This window comes from Oncorhynchus mykiss, chromosome 5 (assembly GCF_057628025.1).
Source record: "Oncorhynchus mykiss isolate SJ-2025 chromosome 5, ASM5762802v1, whole genome shotgun sequence".
NCBI classification, from domain to species: Eukaryota; Metazoa; Chordata; class Actinopteri; order Salmoniformes; family Salmonidae; genus Oncorhynchus; species Oncorhynchus mykiss.
Window position 1 is genome coordinate 7161718 of NC_143026.1, and position 23809 is coordinate 7185526.

The window sequence follows — 23809 nt, forward strand, 5'->3', positions numbered from 1 at the left end:
TGGGAAACCCCTAACCTTCCTAGATGGGGAAACCCCTAACCTTCCTCGATGGGAAACCCCTAACCTTCCTCGATGGGAAACCCCTGACCTTCCTCGATGGGAAACCCCTAACCTTCCTTGATGGGAAACCTCTAACTTACCTTGATGGGAAACCTCTAACCTTCCTCGATGGGGAAACCCCTAACCTTCCTCGATGGGGAAACCCCTAACCTTCCTCGATGGGAAACCCCTAACCTTCCTCGATGGGAAACCCCTAATCTTCCTAGATGGGGAACCCCTAACCTTCCTAGATGGGGAAACCCTAACCTTCCTAGATGGGAAACCCCTAACCTTCCTAGATGGGAAACCCCTAACCTTCCTCGATGGGAAACCCCTAACCTTCCTCGATGGGAAACCCCTAACCTTCCTCGATGGGAAACCCCTAACCTTCCTCGATGGGAAACCCCTAACCTTCCTCGATGGGAAACCCCTAACCTTCCTCGATGGGAAACCCCTAACCTTCCTCGATGGGAAAACCCTAACCTTCCTCGATGGGGAACCCCTAACCTTCCTCGATGGGGAACCCCTAACCTTCCTCGACAAGGAACCCATAACCTTCCTCGATGGGGAACCCCTAACCTTCCTAGATGGGAAACCCCTAACCTTCCTAGATGGGAAACCCTAAATCTTCCTCGATGGAAAAACCCTTCCTTGATGGGGAACCCCTAACCTTCCTAGATGGGGAACCCCTAACCTTCCTAGATGGGAACCACCTAACCTTCCTCGATGGGAAACCCCTAACTTTCCTCGATGGGAAACCCCTAACCTTCCTAGATGGGAAACCCCTAACCTTCCTAGATGGGGAAACCCCTAACCTTCCTCGATGGGAAACCCCTAACCTTCCTCGATGGGAAACCCCTGACCTTCCTCGATGGGAAACCCCTAACCTTACTTGATGGGAAACCCCTAACCTTCCTCGATTGGAAACCCCTAATCTTCCTAGATGGGGAACCCCTAACCTTCCTAGATGGGAAACCCTAAATCTTCCTCGATGGAAAAACCCTTACTTGATTGGGAACCCCTAACCTTCCTAGATGGGGAAACCCTAACCATCCTAGATGGGAAACCCCTAACCTTCCTAGATGGGAAACCCCTAACCTTCCTAGATGGGAAACCCCTAACCTCCCTAGATGGGAAACCCCTAACCTTCCTAGATGGGAAACCCCTAACCTTCCTCAATGGGGAAACCCCTAACCTTCCTCGATGGGAAACCCCTAACCTTCCTAGATGGGAAACCCCTAACCTTCCTAGATGGGAAACCCCTAACCTTCCTAGATGGGAAACCCCTAACCTTCCAAGATGGGAAACCCCTAACCATCCTAGATGGGAAACCCCTAATCTTCCTAGATGGGGAACCCCTAATCTTCCTAGATGGGAAACCCTAAATCTTCCTCGATGGAAAAACCCTTACTTGATAGGGAACCCCTAACCTTCCTAGATGGGGAACCCCTAACCTTCTTAGATGGGAAACCCCTTACCTTCCTAGATGGGAAACTCCTAACCTTCCTAGATGGGAAACCCCTAACCTTCCTAGATGGGAAACCCCTAACCTTCCTAGATGGGAAACCCCTAACCTTCCTCGATGGGAAACCCCTAACCTTCCTCGATGGGAAACCCCTAACCTTCCTCGATGGGGAACCCCTAACTTTCCTCGATGGGGAACCCCTAACCTTCCTCGATGGGGAACCCCTAACCTTCCTAGATGGGAAACCCCTAACCTTCCTAGATGGGAAACCCTAAATCTTCCTCGATGGAAAAACCCTTCCTTGATGGGGAACCCCTAACCTTCCTAGATGGGGAAACCCTAACCTTCCTAGATGGGAAACCCCTAACCTTCCTAGATGGGAAACCACTAACCTTCCTAGATGGGAAACCACTAACCTTCCTAGATGGGGAAACTCCTAACCTTCCTAGATGGGAACCCCCTAACCTTCCTCGATGGGGAAACCCCTAACCTTCCTCGATGGGGAAACCCCTAACCTTCCTAGATGGAAAACCCCTAACCTTCCTCGATGGGAAACCCCTAACCTTCCTAGATGGGAAACCCCTAACCTTCCCCGATGGGAAACCCCTAACCTTCCTCAATGGGGAAACCCCTAACCTTCCTAGATGGGAAACCCCTAACCTTCCTCGATGGGAAACCCCTAAACTTCCTAGATGGAAAACCCCTAACCTTCCTCGATGGGAAACCCCTAACCTTCCAAGATGGGAAACCCCTAACCATCCTAGATGGGAAACCCCTAATCTTCCTAGATGGAGAACCCCTAACCTTCCTAGATGGGAAACCCTAAATCTTCCTCGATGGAAAAACCCTTACTTGATAGGGAACCCCTAACCTTCCTAGATGGGGAACCCCTAACCTTCCTAGATGGGAACCAACTAACCTTCCTCGATGGGAAACCCCTAACTTTCCTCGATGGGAAACCCCTAACCTTCCTAGATGGGAAACCCCTAACCTTCCTAGATGGGGAAACCCCTAACCTTCCTCGATGGGAAACCCCTAACCTTCCTCGATGGGAAACCCCTGACCTTCCTCGATGGGAAACCCCTAACCTTCCTTGATGGGAAACCTCTAACCTTCCTCGATGGGGAAACCCCTAACCTTCCTCGATGGGGAAACCCCTAACCTTCCTCGATGGGGAAACCCCTAACCTTCCTCGATGGGGAAACCCCTAACCTTCCTCGATGGGAAACCCCTAACCTTCCTAGATGGGAAACCCCTAACCTTCCAAGATGGGAAACCCCTAACCATCCTAGATGGGAAACCCCTAATCTTCCTAGATGGGGAACCCCTAATCTTCCTAGATGGGAAACCCTAAATCTTCCTCGATGGAAAAACCCTTACTTGATAGGGAACCCCTAACCTTCCTAGATGGGGAACCCCTAACCTTCCTAGATGGGGAACCCCTAACCTTCTTAGATGGGAAACCCCTTACCTTCCTAGATGGGAAACTCCTAACCTTCCTAGATGGGAAACCCCTAACCTTCCTAGATGGGAAACCCCTAACCTTCCTAGATGGGAAACCCCTAACCTTCCTCGATGGGAAACCCCTAACCTTCCTCGATGGGAAACCCCTAACCTTCCTCGATGGGGAACCCCTAACTTTCCTCGATGGGGAACCCCTAACCTTCCTCGATGGGGAACCCCTAACCTTCCTAGATGGGAAACCCCTAACCTTCCTAGATGGGAAACCCTAAATCTTCCTCGATGGAAAAACCCTTCCTTGATGGGGAACCCCTAACCTTCCTAGATGGGGAAACCCTAACCTTCCTAGATGGGAAACCCCTAACCTTCCTAGATGGGAAACCACTAACCTTCCTAGATGGGAAACCACTAACCTTCCTAGATGGGGAAACTCCTAACCTTCCTAGATGGGAACCCCCTAACCTTCCTCGATGGGGAAACCCCTAACCTTCCTCGATGGGGAAACCCCTAACCTTCCTCGATGGGGAAACCCCTAACCTTCCTAGATGGAAAACCCCTAACCTTCCTCGATGGGAAACCCCTAACCTTCCTAGATGGGAAACCCCTAACCTTCCCCGATGGGAAACCCCTAACCTTCCTCAATGGGGAAACCCCTAACCTTCCTAGATGGGAAACCCCTAACCTTCCTCGATGGGAAACCCCTAAACTTCCTAGATGGGAAACCCCTAACCTTCCTCGATGGGAAACCCCTAACCTTCCAAGATGGGAAACCCCTAACCATCCTAGATGGGAAACCCCTAATCTTCCTAGATGGAGAACCCCTAACCTTCCTAGATGGGAAACCCTAAATCTTCCTCGATGGAAAAACCCTTACTTGATAGGGAACCCCTAACCTTCCTAGATGGGGAACCCCTAACCTTCCTAGATGGGAACCACCTAACCTTCCTCGATGGGAAACCCCTAACTTTCCTCGATGGGAAACCCCTAACCTTCCTAGATGGGAAACCCCTAACCTTCCTAGATGGGGAAACCCCTAACCTTCCTCGATGGGAAACCCCTAACCTTCCTCGATGGGAAACCCCTGACCTTCCTCGATGGGAAACCCCTAACCTTCCTTGATGGGAAACCTCTAACCTTCCTCGATGGGGAAACCCCTAACCTTCCTCGATGGGGAAACCCCTAACCTTCCTCGATGGGGAAACCCCTAACCTTCCTCGATGGGAAACCCCTAACCTTCCTCGATTGGAAACCCCTAATCTTCCTAGATGGGGAACCCCTAACCTTCCTAGATGGGAAACCCTAAATCTTCCTCGATGGAAAAACCCTTACTTGATTGGGAACCCCTAACCTTCCTAGATGGGGAAACCCTAACCATCCTAGATGGGAAACCCCTAACCTTCCTAGATGGGAAACCCCTAACCTTCCTAGATGGGAAACCCCTAACCTCCCTAGATGGGAAACCCCTAACCTTCCTAGATGGGAAACCCCTAACCTTCCTCAATGGGGAAACCCCTAACCTTCCTCAATGGGAAACCCCTAACCTTCCTAGATGGGAAACCCCTAACCTTCCTAGATGGGAAACCCCTAACCTTCCTAGATGGGAAACCCCTAACCTTCCAAGATGGGAAACCCCTAACCATCCTAGATGGGAAACCCCTAATCTTCCTAGATGGGGAACCCCTAATCTTCCTAGATGGGAAACCCTAAATCTTCCTCGATGGAAAAACCCTTACTTGATAGGGAACCCCTAACCTTCCTAGATGGGGAACCCCTAACCTTCTTAGATGGGAAACCCCTTACCTTCCTAGATGGGAAACTCCTAACCTTCCTAGATGGGAAACCCCTAACCTTCCTAGATGGGAAACCCCTAACCTTCCTAGATGGGAAACCCCTAACCTTCCTCGATGGGAAACCCCTAACCTTCCTCGATGGGAAACCCCTAACCTTCCTCGATGGGGAACCCCTAACTTTCCTCGATGGGGAACCCCTAACCTTCCTCGATGGGGAACCCCTAACCTTCCTAGATGGGAAACCCCTAACCTTCCTAGATGGGAAACCCTAAATCTTCCTCGATGGAAAAACCCTTCCTTGATGGGGAACCCCTAACCTTCCTAGATGGGGAAACCCTAACCTTCCTAGATGGGAAACCCCTAACCTTCCTAGATGGGAAACCACTAACCTTCCTAGATGGGAAACCACTAACCTTCCTAGATGGGGAAACTCCTAACCTTCCTAGATGGGAACCCCCTAACCTTCCTCGATGGGGAAACCCCTAACCTTCCTCGATGGGGAAACCCCTAACCTTCCTAGATGGAAAACCCCTAACCTTCCTCGATGGGAAACCCCTAACCTTCCTAGATGGGAAACCACTAAACTTCCTAGATGGGAAACCCCTAACCTTCCTCGATGGGAAACCCCTAACCTTCCAAGATGGGAAACCCCTAACCATCCTAGATGGGAAACCCCTAATCTTCCTAGATGGAGAACCCCTAACCTTCCTAGATGGGAAACCCTAAATCTTCCTCGATGGAAAAACCCTTACTTGATAGGGAACCCCTAACCTTCCTAGATGGGGAACCCCTAACCTTCCTAGATGGGAAACCCCTAACCTTCCTAGATGGGAAACCCCTAACCTTCCTAGATGGGAAACCCCTAACCTTCCTAGATGGGAAACCCCTAACCTTCCTCGATGGGGAACCCCTAACCTTCCTCGATGGGGAACCCCTAACCTTCCTCGATGGGGAACCCCTAACCTTCCTCGATGGGGAACCCCTAACCTTCCTAGATGGGAAACCCCTAACCTTCCTAGATGGGAAACCCTAAATCTTCCTCGATGGAAAAACCCTTACTTGATTGGGAACCCCTAACCTTCCTAGATGGGAAACCCCTAACCTTCCTAGATGGGAAACCCCTAACCTCCCTAGATGGGGAACCCCTAACCTTCTTAGATGGGAAACCCCTTACCTTCCTAGATGGGAAACCCCTAACCTTCCTAGATGGGAAACCCCTAACCTTCCTCAATGGGGAAACCTCTAACCTTCCTCGATGGGAAACCCCTAACCTTCCTAGATGGGAAACCCCTAACCTTCCTAGATGGGAAACCCCTAACCTTCCTAGATGGGAAACCCCTAACCTTCCAAGATGGGAAACCCCTAACCATCCTAGATGGGAAACCCCTAATCTTCCTAGATGGGGAACCCCTAACCTTCCTAGATGGGAAACCCTAAATCTTCCTTGATGGAAAAACCCTTACTTGATAGGGAACCCCTAACCTTCCTAGATGGGGACCCCTAACCTTCTTAGATGGGAAACCCAATACCTTCCTAGATGGGAAACCCCTAACCTTCCTAGATGGGAAACCGCTAACCTTCCTAGATGGGAAACCCCTAACCTTCCTCGATGGGAAACCCCTAACCTTCCTCGATGGGAAACCCCTAACCTTCCTCGATGGGAAACCCCTAACCTTCCTCGATGGGGAACCCCTAACTTCCCTCGATGGGGAACCCCTAACCTTCCTCGATGGGGAACCCCTAACCTTCCTAGATGGGAAACCCCTAACCTTCCTAGATGGGAAACCCTAAATCTTCCTCGATGGAAAAACCCTTCCTTGATGGGGAACCCCTAACCTTCCTAGATGGGGAACCCCTAACCTTCCTAGATGGGAAACCCCTAACCTTCCTAGATGGGAAACCCCTAACCTTCCTAGATGGGAAACAACTAACCTTCCTAGAAGGGGAAACCCCTAACCTTCCTCGATGGGGAAACCCCTAACCTTCCTCGATGGGGAAACCCCTAACCTTCCTAGATGGGAAACCCCTAACCTTCCTCGATGGGAAAGCCCTAACCTTCCTCAATGGGGAAACCCCTAACCTTCCTAGATGGGAAACCCCTAACCTTCCTCGATGGGAAACCCCTAACCTTCCTCAATGGGGAAACCCCTAACCTTCCTAGATGGGAAACCCCTAACCTTCCTCGATGGGAAACCCCTAACCTTCCTCAATGGGGAAACCCCTAACCTTCCTAGATGGGAAACCCCTAACCTTCCTCGATGGGAAACCCCTAACCTTCCTAGATGGGAAACCCCTAACCTTCCTCGATGGGAAACCCCTAACCTTCCTAGATGGGAAACCCCTAATCTTCCTAGATGGAAAAACCCTTACTTGATAGGGAACCCCTAACCTTCCTAGATGGGGAACCCCTAACCTTCCTAGATGGGAAACCGCTAATCTTCCTAGATGGGAAACCCCTAATCTTCCTAGATGGGAAACCCCTAACCTTCCTAGATGGGAAACCCCTAACCTTCCTAGATGGGAAACCCCTAACCTTCCTCGATGGGGAACCCCTAACCTTCCTCGATGGGGAACCCCTAACCTTCCTCGATGGGGAACCCCTAACCTTCCTCGATGGGGAACCCCTAACCTTCCTCGATGGGAAACCCCTAACCTTCCTAGATGGGAAACCCTAAATCTTCCTCGATGGAAAAACCCTTCCTTGATGGGGAACCCCTAACCTTCCTAGATGGGGAACCCCTAACCTTCCTAGATGGGAAACCCCTAACCTTCCTTGATGGGAAACCACTAACATTCCTAGATGGGGAAACTCCTAACCTTCCTAGATGGGAACCCCCCAACCTTCCTCGATGGGAAACCCCTAAACTTCCTCGATGGGAAACCCCTAACCTTCCTAGATGGGAAACCCCTAACCTTCCTAGCTGGGGAAACCCCTAACCTTCCTCGATGGGAAACCCCTAATCTTCCTCGATGGGAAACCCCTAACCTTCCTCGATGGGAAACCCCTAACCTTCCTCGATGGGAAACCCCTAACCTTCCTCGATGGGGAAACCCCTAACCTTCCTCGATGGGAAAGCCCTAACCTTCCTCAATGGGGAAACCCCTAACCTTCCTAGATGGGAAACCCCTAACCTTCCTCGATGGGAAACCCCTAACCTTCCTCAATGGGGAAACCCCTAACCTTCCTAGATGGGAAACCCCTAACCTTCCTCGATGGGAAACCCCTAACCTTCCTCAATGGGGAAACCCCTAACCTTCCTAGATGGGAAACCCCTAACCTTCCTCGATGGGAAACCCCTAACCTTCCTAGATGGGAAACCCCTAACCTTCCTCGATGGGAAACCCCTAACCTTCCTAGATGGGAAACCCCTAATCTTCCTAGATGGAAAAACCCTTACTTGATAGGGAACCCCTAACCTTCCTAGATGGGGAACCCCTAACCTTCCTAGATGGGAAACCGCTAATCTTCCTAGATGGGAAACCCCTAATCTTCCTAGATGGGAAACCCCTAACCTTCCTAGATGGGAAACCCCTAACCTTCCTAGATGGGAAACCCCTAACCTTCCTCGATGGGGAACCCCTAACCTTCCTCGATGGGGAACCCCTAACCTTCCTCGATGGGGAACCCCTAACCTTCCTCGATGGGGAACCCCTAACCTTCCTCGATGGGAAACCCCTAACCTTCCTAGATGGGAAACCCTAAATCTTCCTCGATGGAAAAACCCTTCCTTGATGGGGAACCCCTAACCTTCCTAGATGGGGAACCCCTAACCTTCCTAGATGGGAAACCCCTAACCTTCCTTGATGGGAAACCACTAACATTCCTAGATGGGGAAACTCCTAACCTTCCTAGATGGGAACCCCCCAACCTTCCTCGATGGGAAACCCCTAAACTTCCTCGATGGGAAACCCCTAACCTTCCTAGATGGGAAACCCCTAACCTTCCTAGCTGGGGAAACCCCTAACCTTCCTCGATGGGAAACCCCTAATCTTCCTCGATGGGAAACCCCTAACCTTCCTCGATGGGAAACCCCTAACCTTCCTCGATGGGAAACCCCTAACCTTCCTCGATGGGGAAACCCCTAACCTTCCTCGATGGGGAAACCCCTAACCTTCCTCGATGGGAAACCCCTAACCTTCCTCGATGGGAAACCCCTAACCATCCTAGATGGGAAACCCCTAATCGTCCTAGATGGGGAACCCCTAACCTTCCTAGATGGGAAACCCTAAATCTTCCTCGATGGAAAAACCCTTACTTGATTGGGAACCCCTAACCTTCCTAGATGGGGAACCCCTAACCTTCCTAGATGGGAAACCCCTAACCTTCCTAGATGGGAAACCCCTAACCTCCCTAGAAGGGGAACCCCTAACATTCCGCGATGGGGAACCACTAACCTTCGTCGATGGGGAACCCCTAAGCTTCCTCGATGGGGAACCCCTAACCTTCCTCGATGGGGAACCCTAAATATTCCTCGATGGAAAAACCCTTCCTTGATGGGGAACCCCTAACCTTCCTAGATGGGAAACCCCTAATCTTCCTAGATGGAAAAACCCTTACTTGATAGGGAACCCCTAACCTTCCTAGATGGGGAACCCCTAACCTTCCTAGATGGGAAACCCCTAATCTTCCTCGATGGGAAACCCCTAACCTTCCTCGATGGGAAACCCCTAACCTTCCTCGATGGGGAACCCCTAACCTTCCTCGATGGGGAACCCCTAACCTTCCTCGATGGGGAACCCCTAACCTTCCTCGATGGGGAACCCCTAACCTTCCTAGATGGGAAACCCTAAATCTTCCTCGATGGAAAAACCCTTCCTTGATGGGGAACCCCTAACCTTCCTAGATGGGGAACCCCTAACCTTCCTAGATGGGGAACCCCTAACCTTCCTAGATGGGGAACCCCTAACCTTCCTCGATGGGAAACCCCTAACCTTCCTAGATGGGAAATCCTAAATCTTCCTCGATGGGAAACCCCTAACTTTCCTCGATGGGAAACCCCTAACCTTCCTCGATGGGAAACCCCTAACCTTCCTAGATGGGAAACCCTTAACCTTCCTAGATGGGAAACCCTTAACCTTCCTCGATGGGAAACCCCTAACCTTCCTCGATGGGAAACCCCTAACCTTCCTCGATGGGAAACCCCTAACCTTCCTCGATGGGAAACCCCTAACCTTCCTCGATGGGAAACCCCTAACCTTCCTAGATGGGAAACCCCTAACCGTCCTCGATGGGAAACCCCTAACCTTCCTAGATGGGAAACCCTTAACCTTCCTAGATGGGAAACCCCTAACCTTCCTAGATGGGAAACCCCTAACCTTCCTAGATGGGAAACCCCTAACCTTCCTCGATGGGAAACCCCTAACCTTCCTCGATGGGAAACCCCTAACCTTCCTCGATGGGAAACCCCTAACCTTCCTCGATGGGAAACCCCTAACCTTCCTCGATGGGAAACCCTTCCTTGATGGGGCGCGGCCACTTGATCTGTGATTATATCTTTTCACGTTGTCTGTCAGGTATGTTTTTCAGTCCCTTTGGCAAAACAGGGGAAAGGGCTTAGGTAACAAACGCTCTCAGAGTCTTCCTGTGTTTTGCATGCTTAACAACATACTGTGCATAATGTCCGGCTTTTTTTGCAATGGCAAGATTGGTAACATTACTATTTATTTTTGTGGCACAGTGTTTCTTTTCACTCATGTTACAGGGTCTGTTCAGTGATATATGTGATAATGACTAACCTTGCCTGAAACCTGAAGGCTTGCATTAGCTTCCTAAGCAAAAAATGAATGGGCTTTGAGTTCAGTGTGCTACCACAGTCTTTACAGTCCTGTTTTTAGAAACAACAGCATTGGTTGCTCCTACGTGTCTGTGTCGATGTGGTAATCAAGCTGTAAATCTGAATATCCTGCACATTTCTTTCTGGCCTTGTAATGAAAAGAAAACGTGTTAGAAAAAGAAAAATAAAGAGGGAGAGAAAACAGAAGTTGCAGGTTACCGTGGCAACCCTGATAAATACAGTCCCCCATAACGTGGTCCCCTGATCGCTGAGATTAGACCACTGGAACATGGAAAAAAAAATATATAGCCTTTTGTTACATTCCTGGGGTCTGGTCGCCGAGTGACACTGCTATTAGACTACTTTTAGCTGCTTCCTTAATGAGCGCAGAAGGAAATGTCTCACCATTGGCTGTCCCCGTCCGGGTTCATTGTGTGACAGTGAGCGCAAATAAAAAGTCATACTAAAACTCAAAAATAAAACGGAATTCTTTGGAATTAACCGACTGTGTTTTACACACCGGCTACGTCTATAGCACGTGTACAGCCTCAGTATGCTTACATACCAAATGTTCTCTGAATCCTATCAAACGTCTCCATCAGTTGATAAAAATATAAAACGTAGTAAAAGGTCCCACATAAAACACTTTAGACATAGACTTAAACAATCCCTTTTACTTTGGTTTGTATTAAATGCATGCTATACCATACTTATTCCTACCCATAATGCATTGTCCCTATTCCTTTAGCCCTCTTTTTTCTCTTTGGGAAGACTGGCAGGTTGGTAAGGGCCCATTGTCCCAGGACGGAATGTAGTCCTGGTAAGGGCCCATTATCCCAGGACAGATTGTAGTCCTGGTAAGAGCCCATTGTCCCAGGACAGATTGTAGTCCTGGTAAGGGCCCATTGTCCCAGGACAGAATGTAGTCCTGGTAAGGGCCCATTGTCCCAGGACAGATTGTACTCCTGGTAAGGGCCCATTATCCCAGGACAGATTGTAGTCCTGGTAAGAGCCCATTGTCCCAGGACAGATTGTAGTCCTGGTAAGGGCCCATTGTCCCAGGACAGAATGTAGTCCTGGTAAGGGCCCATTGTCCCAGGACAGATTGTACTCCTGGTAAGGGCCCATTGTCCCAGGACAGAATGTAGTCCTGGTAAGGGCCCATTGTCCCAGGACAGATTGTACTCCTGGTAAGGGCCCATTGTCCCAGGACAGATTGTAGTCCTGGTAAGGGCCCATTATCCCAGGACAGAATGTAGTCCTTATAGACTCACCTGTTTCAATATAGCTTGTCTACACCCCCCCCACCCCCCCATACAGATTCGCTACACCCCTACACCCCCCCCCCCTTATATCCCCACCATATACCCCCTCACACACAAAACTTTTCACCCTTTCAGATTCTCTATTTTTGCGTATTTCTGACACTGAATATTGTCAGATCTTCAACCAAAACATAATATTAGATAAAGGAAACCTGAGTGAACAAATAACAAAATGTTGATAATTAAATACATGATTAAAGCAACAAAGTTACGCAACACCCCAAAAAAGTAAATTGCCCCCCCTTACACTCAATAACTGGTTGTGCCATTTGTTAGCAGCAACGACTGCAACTAAACGCTTCCTGCAGTTGTTGATCCTTCTCTCACAATCATGAATTCTGCTCAGAATCAGAGAAACAGAGAATTCTAAAGGAGAATGTCAAGCTATCCATCCGTGAGCTGAAGAGCAGCTGGGTCATGCAGCAAGACAATGATCCAGAACACACTAATCACATCAAATCAAGCTTCATTTATACAGCACATTTCAGACACGGACTGCAACACAATGTGCTTCACAGGAAAAAAGAAAAACAATGAAAATAAAAACGGAAATATTTAATACAGAATAAACATAAAAGATGTCCACAGTTTTGTCCCCCTCAGGTTCTCTAGGCAGGCTATTCCAGAGGCTGGGGTCATAGTAACTAAAGGATGCTTCTCAATGCCTCTTGGTCTTAGGCTTTGGGATAGTTAAAAGGCCAGTGCCTGAGGAATCTACTGGGTACATAACTTAAAAGGTTGTCTGCAGTATTGGGGTGCACAATCATGGGTTGATTTAAAAACCAATAGAAGAATCTTAAAATGAATTCTATCAGCCTGAGAGAGAAACGTCCACACCTTGGCAATGTTCCTCAGGTGGTAAAAAGCTATTTTGTTCATATTCCTAATGTGTGATTCGAAAATTGAGTTAAGAATCTAAAATAACAGCTAGGTTTTTTTTACTTGGTGTTTTATCTTTATTGCCCGTGAATTAAAATATGAGGCCTAATTCTCTCTCTGTGCTTTGGCTCCAACAATAAGTACCTCGGCCTTGTCTTGATTTAGCTGGAGGAAGTTGTGAGCCATCCAAGTATTTAAAATCACTAATACAGTCAAATAATTTTTCTGTGGAGCTAAAATTCTCTGCTGACACAGAAATGTAAAGTTGTGTATCGTCTGCGTAGCAGTGAAAATCGATGCTGTGCTTTCTGATAACGCTGCCAAAGGGGTAACGTATATACACACGGAACAGTACCGGACCCAAAACGGAACCTTGTGGAACGCCACATGTGATATGTATTTTCTCTGAGTTATGTTCACCAAGAGTGACAGAAAAACAACAACTTACGACCGGTTAAATAGATCCTAGTCTACATCAGAATGCCTGAAAATAAAGTTCTGGAATGGCCTAGTCAAAAGTCCAGACCTAAACCCGATTGAGTTGTTGTGGCAGGACCTGAAATCAGCAGTTCATGGTCAAAACCCCACAAATGTTTCTGAGTTAAAGCAGTTCTGCATGGAAGAGGGGGCCAAAATTCCTCCACTGCGACGTGAGCGACTGATCAACAACTACAGGAAGCGTTTGGTTGGAGTCATTGCAGCTAAAAGCAGAACAGAACACCCAGTTATTGAGTGAAAGGGGGTATTGATTATTGAATAACTTTGCTTATTAAATAAATGAAATAATACGGCACTGTCCACACACACACACACACACACTTCATAACGGAAGGAAGCCGTCAATGTTGCCATTGTTTAGCCTATACGCAATCACTGTCTACTCCCTGTGAATGAAGAGTCATCACACGCACACTCCCCCTGCAACCTTCTTTTTTTTTTTTCACCATTCCGTGGAACTCTCTATTCCCCCAACCCACATCCATCTGGAGCAATTCCAACCCCATTACATCACCCTTAACACTCTCCTGGTCAACAGACAGAGGAAAGTAAAGGAAGGTCAAGAAATCAAGGAAAGGAACCATTCCCTGTAACATCTGTCCACATGGAGCATTTAAAAAAAAAAAAATCACTGCTTATTTCGTCTGCTGCCCTTGACGTGGATTAAACTCAGATAGCATGCGGGATAATTGTTGTAACACCCCGACTCTATAGATGACCTCAGAGTACAGTGGGAAAGACAAGAGAGGGGCGGAGATAGAAGCCAAGTGAAAGAGAGACAAGAGGTTGTACAAGAAAGAGTGAAAAGAGAAAGAGAGGAAGACTGACGTCTTAGCTCTGAATGGGTCAGTGTGGAGGTGGGGGTGGGGGGGGGGTTGCTTGTGTTGCTTCAGCCCACTCTGGAACAGCCAGGCCAGTGCTGCGCTTGTTTCCCCCTCTCCCTCCAATCCAAATGGAATGACTCAACCAGGGCTGGCCCTCGCCGGCCCTCCTGGGCCCCGCAATAACTCAATCCTGAGAGGTTTGCCGGGATTGGTAGCCAGTGATCTCATTCTGCCACGGCGTAAACACTCAGGTGGGGCCAAGCTGAAAGCCTCGTTGCATGCTGGGACAGGGAATCGCCCCCCCCCCCGCCTGCCCCCAACTCACAGTTTGAGGGTCATCCGCAGTTTGAGGGTCATTGAGTTTGATCGGTGATTAACCTTGAACTTTTTTTCCCCATTTCTTTTTCAAGGCATTCTTCCCGAAAGGTTGGCCAGAAGGAAAGGGACGTGAGAGGTTGGCCAGAAGGAAAGGGAGGTGAGAGGTTGGCCAGAAGGAAAGGGACGTGAGAGGTTGGCCAGAAGGAAAGGGACGTGAGAGGTTGGCCAGAAGGAAAGGGACGTGAGAGGTTGGCCAGAAGGAAAGGGACGTGAGAGGTTGGCCAGAAGGAAAGGGACGTGAGAGGTTGGCCAGAAGGAAAGGGACGTGAGAGGTTGACCAGAAGGGATGTGAGAGGTTGGCTAGAAGGAAAGGAATGTGAGAGGTTGGCTAGAAGGAAAGGGGCGTGAGAGGTTGGATAGAAGGAAAGGAATGTGAGAGGTTGGCTAGAAGGAAAGGGGCGTGAGAGGTTGGCTAGAAGGAAAGGGACGTGAGAGGTTGGCCAGAAGGAAAGGAACGTGAGAGGTTGGCCAGAAGGAAAGGGGCGTGAGAGGTTGGCTAGAAGGAAAGGGACGTGAGAGGTTGGCCAGAAGGAAAGGGACGTGAGAGGTTGGCCAGAAGGAAAGGGAAGTGAGAGGTTGGCTAGAAGGAAAGGGACGTGAGTGGTTGGCTAGAAGGAAAGGGACGTGAGTGGTTGGCTAGAAGGAAAGGGACGTGAGTGGTTGGCTAGAAGGAAAGGGACGTGAGTGGTTGGCTAGAAGGAAAGGGACGTGAGTGGTTGGCTAGAAGGAAAGGGACGTGAGTGGTTGGCTAGAAGGAAAGGGACGTGAGTGGTTGGCTAGAAGGAAAGGGACGTGAGTGGTTGGCTAGAAGGAAAGGGACGTGAGTGGTTGGCTAGAAGGAAAGGGACGTGAGTGGTTGGCTAGAAGGAAAGGGACGTGAGTGGTTGGCTAGAAGGAAAGGGACGTGAGTGGTTGGCTAGAAGGAAAGGGACGTGAGTGGTTGGCTAGAAGGAAAGGGACGTGAGTGGTTGGCTAGAAGGAAAGGGACGTGAGAGGTTGGCTAGAAGGAAAGGGATGTGAAAGGTTGACCAGAAGGAAAGGAACGTGAGAGGTTGGCCAGAAGGAAAGGGATGTGCGTACAAGGCTCTAAAACCCAATAATATTTAAACGGAGGACACACAAACACAGATACACACACGGGTCTTACCTGCTAGGTCTTCCTTGGATGAGGCCATGCGCGGGGAGCCGTGCATAGGTTCGATCTTCAGAGAAAGCCTGCAACAACACAACCATCTGGTCAGCAACCGGAGGACACTCACAATTCATATACCTCAAATCCACTGCTTGAGTCACTCACCATAGCTTGTGATATCATAGCTTGTGATGTCATATCTAGTGATGTCATAGCTTTTTGAATGAGCCCTATTGATAAGCCCATAGCAATGGACAACAATGTCTCCTTTTTTAGTAGGAGTATTGATTTAATATGTGTGACAGAAATCCTTGCCAGGGGGAAATGGATGATCTAAAAGTCAAAGCAAAGCCTGTGTTTTATTCTACTAAACAAATCTGAAAACAAATTAAAATGTTTGGAGTTTGCTATAAGAAAACCCCCCCAAAAAACAAGTGGGGTCTCTGTCAGAAGAAACCCCTCTTTGCCACATGTGAAGCCTGTAACTGGAATGGGACACTTCAATTAAATGTTTTGATCAAGTGACCTCAACAAAAAAAGGTTGATCCTATCACTTCTGGAAATGTATTTATATATACACGACGCACAAGAGGGTCCTTCATCTTCATACCACCAACATATTTAACATACATGAAATACTAACTGGGGTCATTTTGAAAAATAAACGATTTGAAAAAAAAACAACGATGATAGAAGAATATAAACTTGATTCTTATCAAAACATCATGAGATATATAAATAAAAAAATATAGATTTTAGCAAAAGTATTGTTAATTAGCACTACATACTGTAAAACAAATGTTTACTTTAATGTGCAGAAAGTACAATCCACATTTACCATCATTTGAATGTAGTATCATTTCAGTTTTCAGAATTTTGAAGTAAATACTAATTTGGTCATATTTCCAGCAACATTTGAAATACACAAAAAGTGATTGAATGCATTGATCCTGGGAGACAATGACCAAAAATATGACTTAGTTTTCTTTATTTACTTAACCCACTAGTGAAAAAAATGTGATTGTTAGGTTACTATTGGTAGGTTAGATTACTTGTTAGATATTACTGCATGGTCGGGAACTAGAAGCACAAGCATTTCGCTACACTCGCATCTGCTAACCATGTGTGTGTGACAACATTTGATTTGATTGGTCTATAGCAGGATGGCTCAAAAATCCTGCCCAAATAATCCTCAAAGTCACTTTAAACCAAATGTTATAGCAACACAAATACCATAAATTGCACATATAGATTATTGGAGGACATTATAGGAAATCTGGTATTTACAGTGGGGAGAACAAGTATTTGATACACTGCCGATTTTGCAGGTTTTCCTACTTACAAAGCATGTAGAGGACTGTAATTTTTATCATAGGTACACATCAACTGTGAGAGACGGAATCTAAAACCAAAATCCAGAAAATCACATTGTATCATATATTGTATGATTGTATGATGGTAGAACTAAACGCTCCCTCCCAGGGGTAAATGGTTGAACTAAATACTCCCTCACAGGGGTAAATGGTAGAACTAAATGCTCCCTCCCAGGGGTAAATGGTAGAACTAAATGCTCCCTCACAGGGGTAAATGGCAGAACTAAACGCTCCCTCACAGGGGTAAATGGTAGAACTAAACTCTCCCTCACAGGGGTAAATGGTAGAACTAAACGCTCCCTCACAGGGGTAAATGGTAGAACTAAACGCTCCCTCCCAGGGGTAAATGGTAGAACTAAACTCTCCCTCACAGAGGTAAATGGTAGAACTAAACACTCCCTCACAGGGGTATATGGTAGAACTAAACACTCCCTCACAGGGGTATATGGTAGAACTAAACGCTCCCTCCCAGGGGTAAATGGTAGAACTAAACTCTCCCTCACAGGGGTGAATGGTAGAACTAAACTCTCCCTCACAGGGGTGAATGGTAGAACTAAACGCTCCCTCACAGGGGTGAATGGTAGAACTAAACGCTCCCTCCCAGGGGTAAATGGCAGAACTAAACGCTCTCTCCCAGGGGTAAATGGTAGAACTAAACGCTCCCTCCCAGGGGTAAATGGTAGAACTAAACGCTCCCTCCCAGGGGTAAATGGTAGAACTAAACTCTCCCTCACATGGGTAAATGGCAGAACTAAAAGCACATGTCAAGGTAATTCAATGAAGATCGTAAGGCAAACAAAGCATAAACACTTTGGTAGGAAGGCCTGAGGGGCACAACAGATGTCTGTCGGACAGAAGATAGACCGACTGTCCATCTGGATACGCCGTGGGTATAAATAACAACCCGTGTGGCTAACCCGTGGTTGAGTGGTGACACCACAGGCTCTTCTGTTACAACGCACCGACCAGAGCCAAAGGGCTGCACCGTAAACTAAATTCAGAGCTTTCCACTGCATATCTGACACTTACAACTCTACAAGATTATCACTACTGTCCTCATTGTAATTGGATCAAAAGGCACTCTTTTGAGTTGGTTTCTGTCAACCTGGAATGGTGTTGATATCGATAAGGTCCAGAAATACAGATAAATCACTTGTTAGTGCAGATGAATTCCTGGTTAGGGACATTTCAGTGAAGAACTAGAGTAACACGGGTACAAATCAGGAAGTTTTCAACAAGTGAAGTGAGTAAAAGCAGCTCTTAAAAAGGAACAATCTGCAGTTGTTACATACTTTCTTTTTGGGGGGGGGGGCTTATAAATTAAAATTATACAGTACGTACCCATTGGTTCGGGGCGGCAGGGTAGCCTAGTGGTTAGAGTGTTGCAAGTTCAAACCCCCTGAGTTGACAAGGTACAAATCTGTCGTTCTGCCCCTGAACAAGGCAGTTAACCCACTGTTCCTAGGCCGTCATTGAAAATAAGAATTTGTTCTTAACTGACTTGCCTGGTTAAATAAAGGTAAAAATAAAATAAAATAATATAACTTATGAGCTTAGTACAACTGTCGTACCCCATCAGAAGCCAAAATATACGCTTGTTATAAAGTAAATGTAAACAAACAACGTATAGGGTCAAAACATGGTTAAAACTAACATGTTGATCTCAAGGATGGTCAATCCTTGTATTCATGAGCTTGGTGACATGTCTCCAGTCCCTCAGCTTTTAACCCGGAACAGGGACGAGGAGGGGCTTTGTTATCGTTTCAATTGCCGATTGACGCTTTACAAATCACACAAATATCAAAACTATCCATGCAGTTTCTCCTGGAGGAAACAGCACATTTCTGACAACAAATGCATTTGTATATATTAAATCAAACTCAAGCAAAGCATGCTGATAACAGACAGACTAACACTAACTGACAAAAGAGTCAGTCAGTCAGTCTTTTGTCTATGAGTTAGTCTAACTGGCAGACAGACTAAATAACAGACAAAGACTAACTACTGTATTGTCAAGGTTTAACCCCAAAAACTATTTTCAAAAAGTATTTTGGGCTGCCTGAAGAACTCACCGGATGTAGTTTTGCCAAAAGCACATATTCACACGAACACACAGTAATGTAATTAAACACGTGCGTGTATTGCTGTAGAACCCAGCTCTTCTGGAAAATAAAATCATTTCAATCAGGTTGTTTTTGAAAGTGGGTCATGACGAATAGTTGAAAGGAATTCTCCTTCATAAAACATGGCATTATAGTTAAATGCTCAAAGTTGTGACGAACAGCGCGTTAGGAAAATATTCAGGCCCCTTGACTTTTTCCACATTTTGTTACGGTACATTTTATTCTAAATGTTATTCAATTGTCCCCCCCCTCAATCTACACACAATTCCCCATAATGACAAAGTAAAAACAGGTTTTGAGAAATGTTTGCAAATGTTTAAAAAAATAAAATATAAATGAAATATCACATTCACACACCATTTTCAAGGGTTTTTCTTTATTTTTTACAGTCTGAATCAGACCACTATAACCTGCCCTGGGTACAGTTAGACCACGGTAACCTGCCCTGGGTACAGTTAGACCACGGTAACCTGCCCTGGGTACAGTCAGACCACTGTAACCTGCCCTGGGTACAGTCTGAATCAGACCACGGTAACCTGCCCTGGGTACAGTCAGACCACTGTAACCTGCCCTGGGTACAGTTAGACCACGGTAACCTGCCCTGGGTACAGTCAGACCACGGTAACCTGCCCTGGGTACAGTCAGACCACGGTAACCTGCCCTGGGTACAGTCAGACCACGGTAACCTGCCCTGGGTACAGTCAGACCACGGTAACCTGCCCTGGGTACAGTCAGACCACTGTAACCTACCCTGGGTACAGTCTGAATCAGACCACTGTAACCTGCCCTGGGTACAGTCTGAATCAGACCACTAACCTGCCCTGGGTACAGTCTGAATCAGACCACTAACCTGCCCTGGGTACAGTCTGAATCAGACCACTGTAACCTGCCCTGGGTACAGTCTGAATCAGACCACTAACCTGCCCTGGGTACAGTTAGACCACGGTAACCTGCCCTGGGTACAGTCAGACCACGGTAACCTGCCCTGGGTACAGTCAGACCACTGTAACCTGCCCTGGGTACAGTCTGAATCAGACCACGGTAACCTGCCCTGGGTACAGTCAGACCACTGTAACCTGCCCTGGGTACAGTTAGACCACGGTAACCTGCCCTGGGTACAGTCAGACCACGGTAACCTGCCCTGGGTACAGTCAGACCACGGTAACCTGCCCTGGGTACAGTCAGACCACGGTAACCTGCCCTGGGTACAGTCAGACCACGGTAACCTGCCCTGGGTACAGTCAGACCACTGTAACCTACCCTGGGTACAGTCTGAATCAGACCACTGTAACCTGCCCTGGGTACAGTCTGAATCAGACCACTAACCTGCCCTGGGTACAGTCTGAATCAGACCACTAACCTGCCCTGGGTACAGTCTGAATCAGACCACTAACCTGCCCTGGGTACAGTCTGAATCAGACCACTGTAACCTGCCCTGGGTACAGTCTGAATCAGACCACTAACCTGCCCTGGGTACAGTCTGAATCAGACCACTGTAACCTGCCCTGGGTACAGTCTGAATCAGACCACTGTAACCTGCCCCGGGTACAGTCTGAACCAGACCACTGTAACCTGCCCTGGGTACAGTCTGAATCAGACCACTGTAACCTGCCCTGGGTACAGTCTGAATCAGACCACTGTAACCTGCCCTGGGTACAGTCTGAATCAGACCACTGTAACCTGCCCTGGGTACAGTCTGAATCAGACCACTGTAACCTGCCCTGGGTACAGTCTGAACCAGACCACTGTAACCTGCCCTGGGTACAGTCTGAATCAGACCACTGTAACCTGCCCTGGGTACAGTCTGAACCAGACCACTGTAACCTGCCCTGGGTACAGTCTGAACCAGACCACTGTAACCTGCCCTGGGTACAGTCTGAACCAGACCACTGTAACCTGCCCTGGGTACAGTCTGAATCAGACCACTGTAACCTGCCCTGGGTACAGTCTGAACCAGACCACTGTAACCTGCCCTGGGTACAGTCTGAATCAGACCACTGTAACCTGCCCCGGGTACAGTCTGAACCAGACCACTGTAACCTGCCCTGGGTACAGTCTGAATCAGACCACTGTAACCTGCCCTGGGTACAGTCTGAATCAGACCACTGTAACCTGCCCTGGGTACAGTCTGAATCAGACCACTGTAACCTGCCCTGGGTACAGTCTGAATCAGACCACTGAACTTTCCAAAGGAAAGCAGACCCAGACAGTCTTTTTTCTCTCCCTCAGGATGGAAAGTTACAATGCATTCAAAGACCAGACAGAGGGAGGGAGGGATGGAAAGAGAGTGAGGGAGGGAGGGATGGAAAGAGAGTGAGGGAGGGAGGGATGGAGAGAGTGAGGGAGGGAGGGAGGGAGGGAGAGAGAGCGTGAGGGAGGGAGGGAGGGAGGGAGAGAGAGCGTGAGGGAGGGAGGGAGGGAGAGAGGGAGGGAGGGAGGGAGAGGGGGAGGGAGGGAGAGAGGGAGGGAGGGAGGGAGAGGGGGAGGGAGGGAGGGATGGAGAGAGGGAGGGAGGGATGTAGAGAGGGAGGGAGGGTCCAGGTTGGTCAGTGCTGATGAAAGCAGAAGGCTGAGGGAGGGATGGAGAGAGGGAGGGAGGGTCCAGGTTGGTCAGTGCTGAGGAAAGCAGCAGGCTGAGGGAAGGATGAAGGCATCTGGAAAAAGATTAAGGGCTCTCTCTTGCGCTCCCTTTCTCTCTCTGGTTGCTAAGGGACTTTGAGTGAGGATCGCAGACAGCCGTCACTATGGTTACCACATTGGAACCCCCTCCACCGGTCCGGATGGTTACCACAACCTTCACCACAAAACTGACGTCCCCTCAAATCCACCTGTCGCCTCCATGCCTCCCTCAATTTTTGGGGGAATGGGGCCGTCCTGTTCTAGCCGACCCTTCATCCACTGTTCCAATTCCACCAACATCTCTTTCACATGCCAGGAGAGTGTCTGTTGAGACAGAAACCTCCCCAGGCCACATTTAACAGAAAAGTAGACAAGCTGTACTGCAGTGCTGGATATGGGAACCAGGTGTGTGTTCCCAACAGCTACGGGAGGCAGAGATATAGAGGAAGCCATGAAAGAAATATAAGTCCCTTTAAAACAGTAGTGAAGCCTGCTACCAACACGGTATTTAAATCGTGAAGCCTGCTACTGACGCGGTGTTAAAATCGTGAAGCCTGCTACTGACTGTGTTAAAACAGTGGTGAAGCCTGCTACTGACACGGTGTTAAAACAGTGGTGAAGCCTGCTACTGACACGGTGTTAAAACAGTGGTGAAGCCTGCTACTGACAGAGTGTTAAAACAGTGGTGAAGCCTGCTACCAACACAGTGCTAAAACAGTGGTGAAGCCTGCTACTGACAGTGTTAAAACAGTGGTGAAGCCTGCTACTGACATGGTGTTAAAACACTGGTGAAGCCTGCTACTGACAGTGTTAAAACAGTGGTGAAGCCTGCTACCAACACGGTGTTAAAACACTGGTGAAGCCTGCTACTGACAGTGTTAAAACACTGGTGAAGCCTGCTACTGACACAGTGTTAAAACAGTGGTGAAGCCTGCTACTGACACAGTGTTAAAACAGTGGTGAAGCCTGCTACTGACACGGTGTTAAAACAGTGAAGCCTGCTACTGACACGGTGTTAAAACAGTGGTGAAGCCTGCTACTGACACGGTGTTAAAACAGTGGTGAAGCCTGCTACAGACACAGTGTTAAAACAGTGGTGAAGCCTGCTACTGACACGGCGTTAAAACAGTGGTGAAGCCTGCTACTGACACGGTGTTAAAATCGTGGTGAAGCCTGCTACTGACACGGTGTTAAAACAGTGGTGAAGCCTGCTACTGACACGGCGTTAAAACAGTGGTGAAGCCTGCTACCGACAGTGTTAAAATCGTGAAGCCTGCTACTGACACGGTGTTAAAATCGTGAAGCCTGCTACTGACACGGTGTTAAAACAGTGGTGAAGCCTGCTACTGATACGCCGTTAAAACAGTGGTGAAGCCTGCTACCGACAGTGTTAAAACACTGGTGAAGCCTGCTACTGACACGGTATTAAAATCGTGAAGCCTGCTACTGACATGGTGTTAAAACACTGGTGAAGCCTGCTACTGACAGTGTTAAAACAGTGGTGAAGCCTGCTACCAACACGGTGTTAAAACACTGGTGAAGCCTGCTACTGACAGTGTTAAAACACTGGTGAAGCCTGCTACTGACACAGTGTTAAAACAGTGGTGAAGCCTGCTACTGACACAGTGTTAAAACAGTGGTGAAGGCTGCTACTGACACGGTGTTAAAACAGTGGTGAAGCCTGCTACTGACACGGTGTTAAAACAGTGAAGCCTGCTACTGACACGGTGTTAAAACAGTGGTGAAGCCTGCTACTGACACGGTGTTAAAACAGTGGTGAAGCCTGCTACAGACACAGTGTTAAAACAGTGGTGAAGCCTGCTACTGACACGGCGTTAAAACAGTGGTGAAGCCTGCTACTGACACGGTGTTAAAATCGTGGTGAAGCCTGCTACTGACACGGTGTTAAAACAGTGGTGAAGCCTGCTACTGACACGGCGTTAAAACAGTGGTGAAGCCTGCTACCGACAGTGTTAAAATCGTGAAGCCTGCTACCGACAGTGTTAAAATCGTGAAGCCTGCTACTGACACGGTGTTAAAATCGTGAAGCCTGCTACTGACACGGTGTTAAAACAGTGGTGAAGCCTGCTACTGATACGCCGTTAAAACAGTGGTGAAGCCTGCTACCG

General features: G+C 48.2%; 1 protein-coding gene across 2 annotated transcripts in view; it reads right to left on the reverse strand.

Moving 5' to 3' along the window:
- The window catches only part of LOC110523130 (ras-specific guanine nucleotide-releasing factor RalGPS1), a 306441-nt gene that overhangs the window by 41662 nt on the left and 240970 nt on the right, over positions 1-23809 (reverse strand). For both annotated transcript variants that reach the window (XM_036976684.2, XM_036976683.2), the window contains exon 11: positions 15581-15648. In XM_036976684.2, the coding sequence (XP_036832579.1) occupies positions 15581-15648 (68 nt within the window). The remainder of the gene's footprint in view (positions 1-15580; positions 15649-23809) is intronic.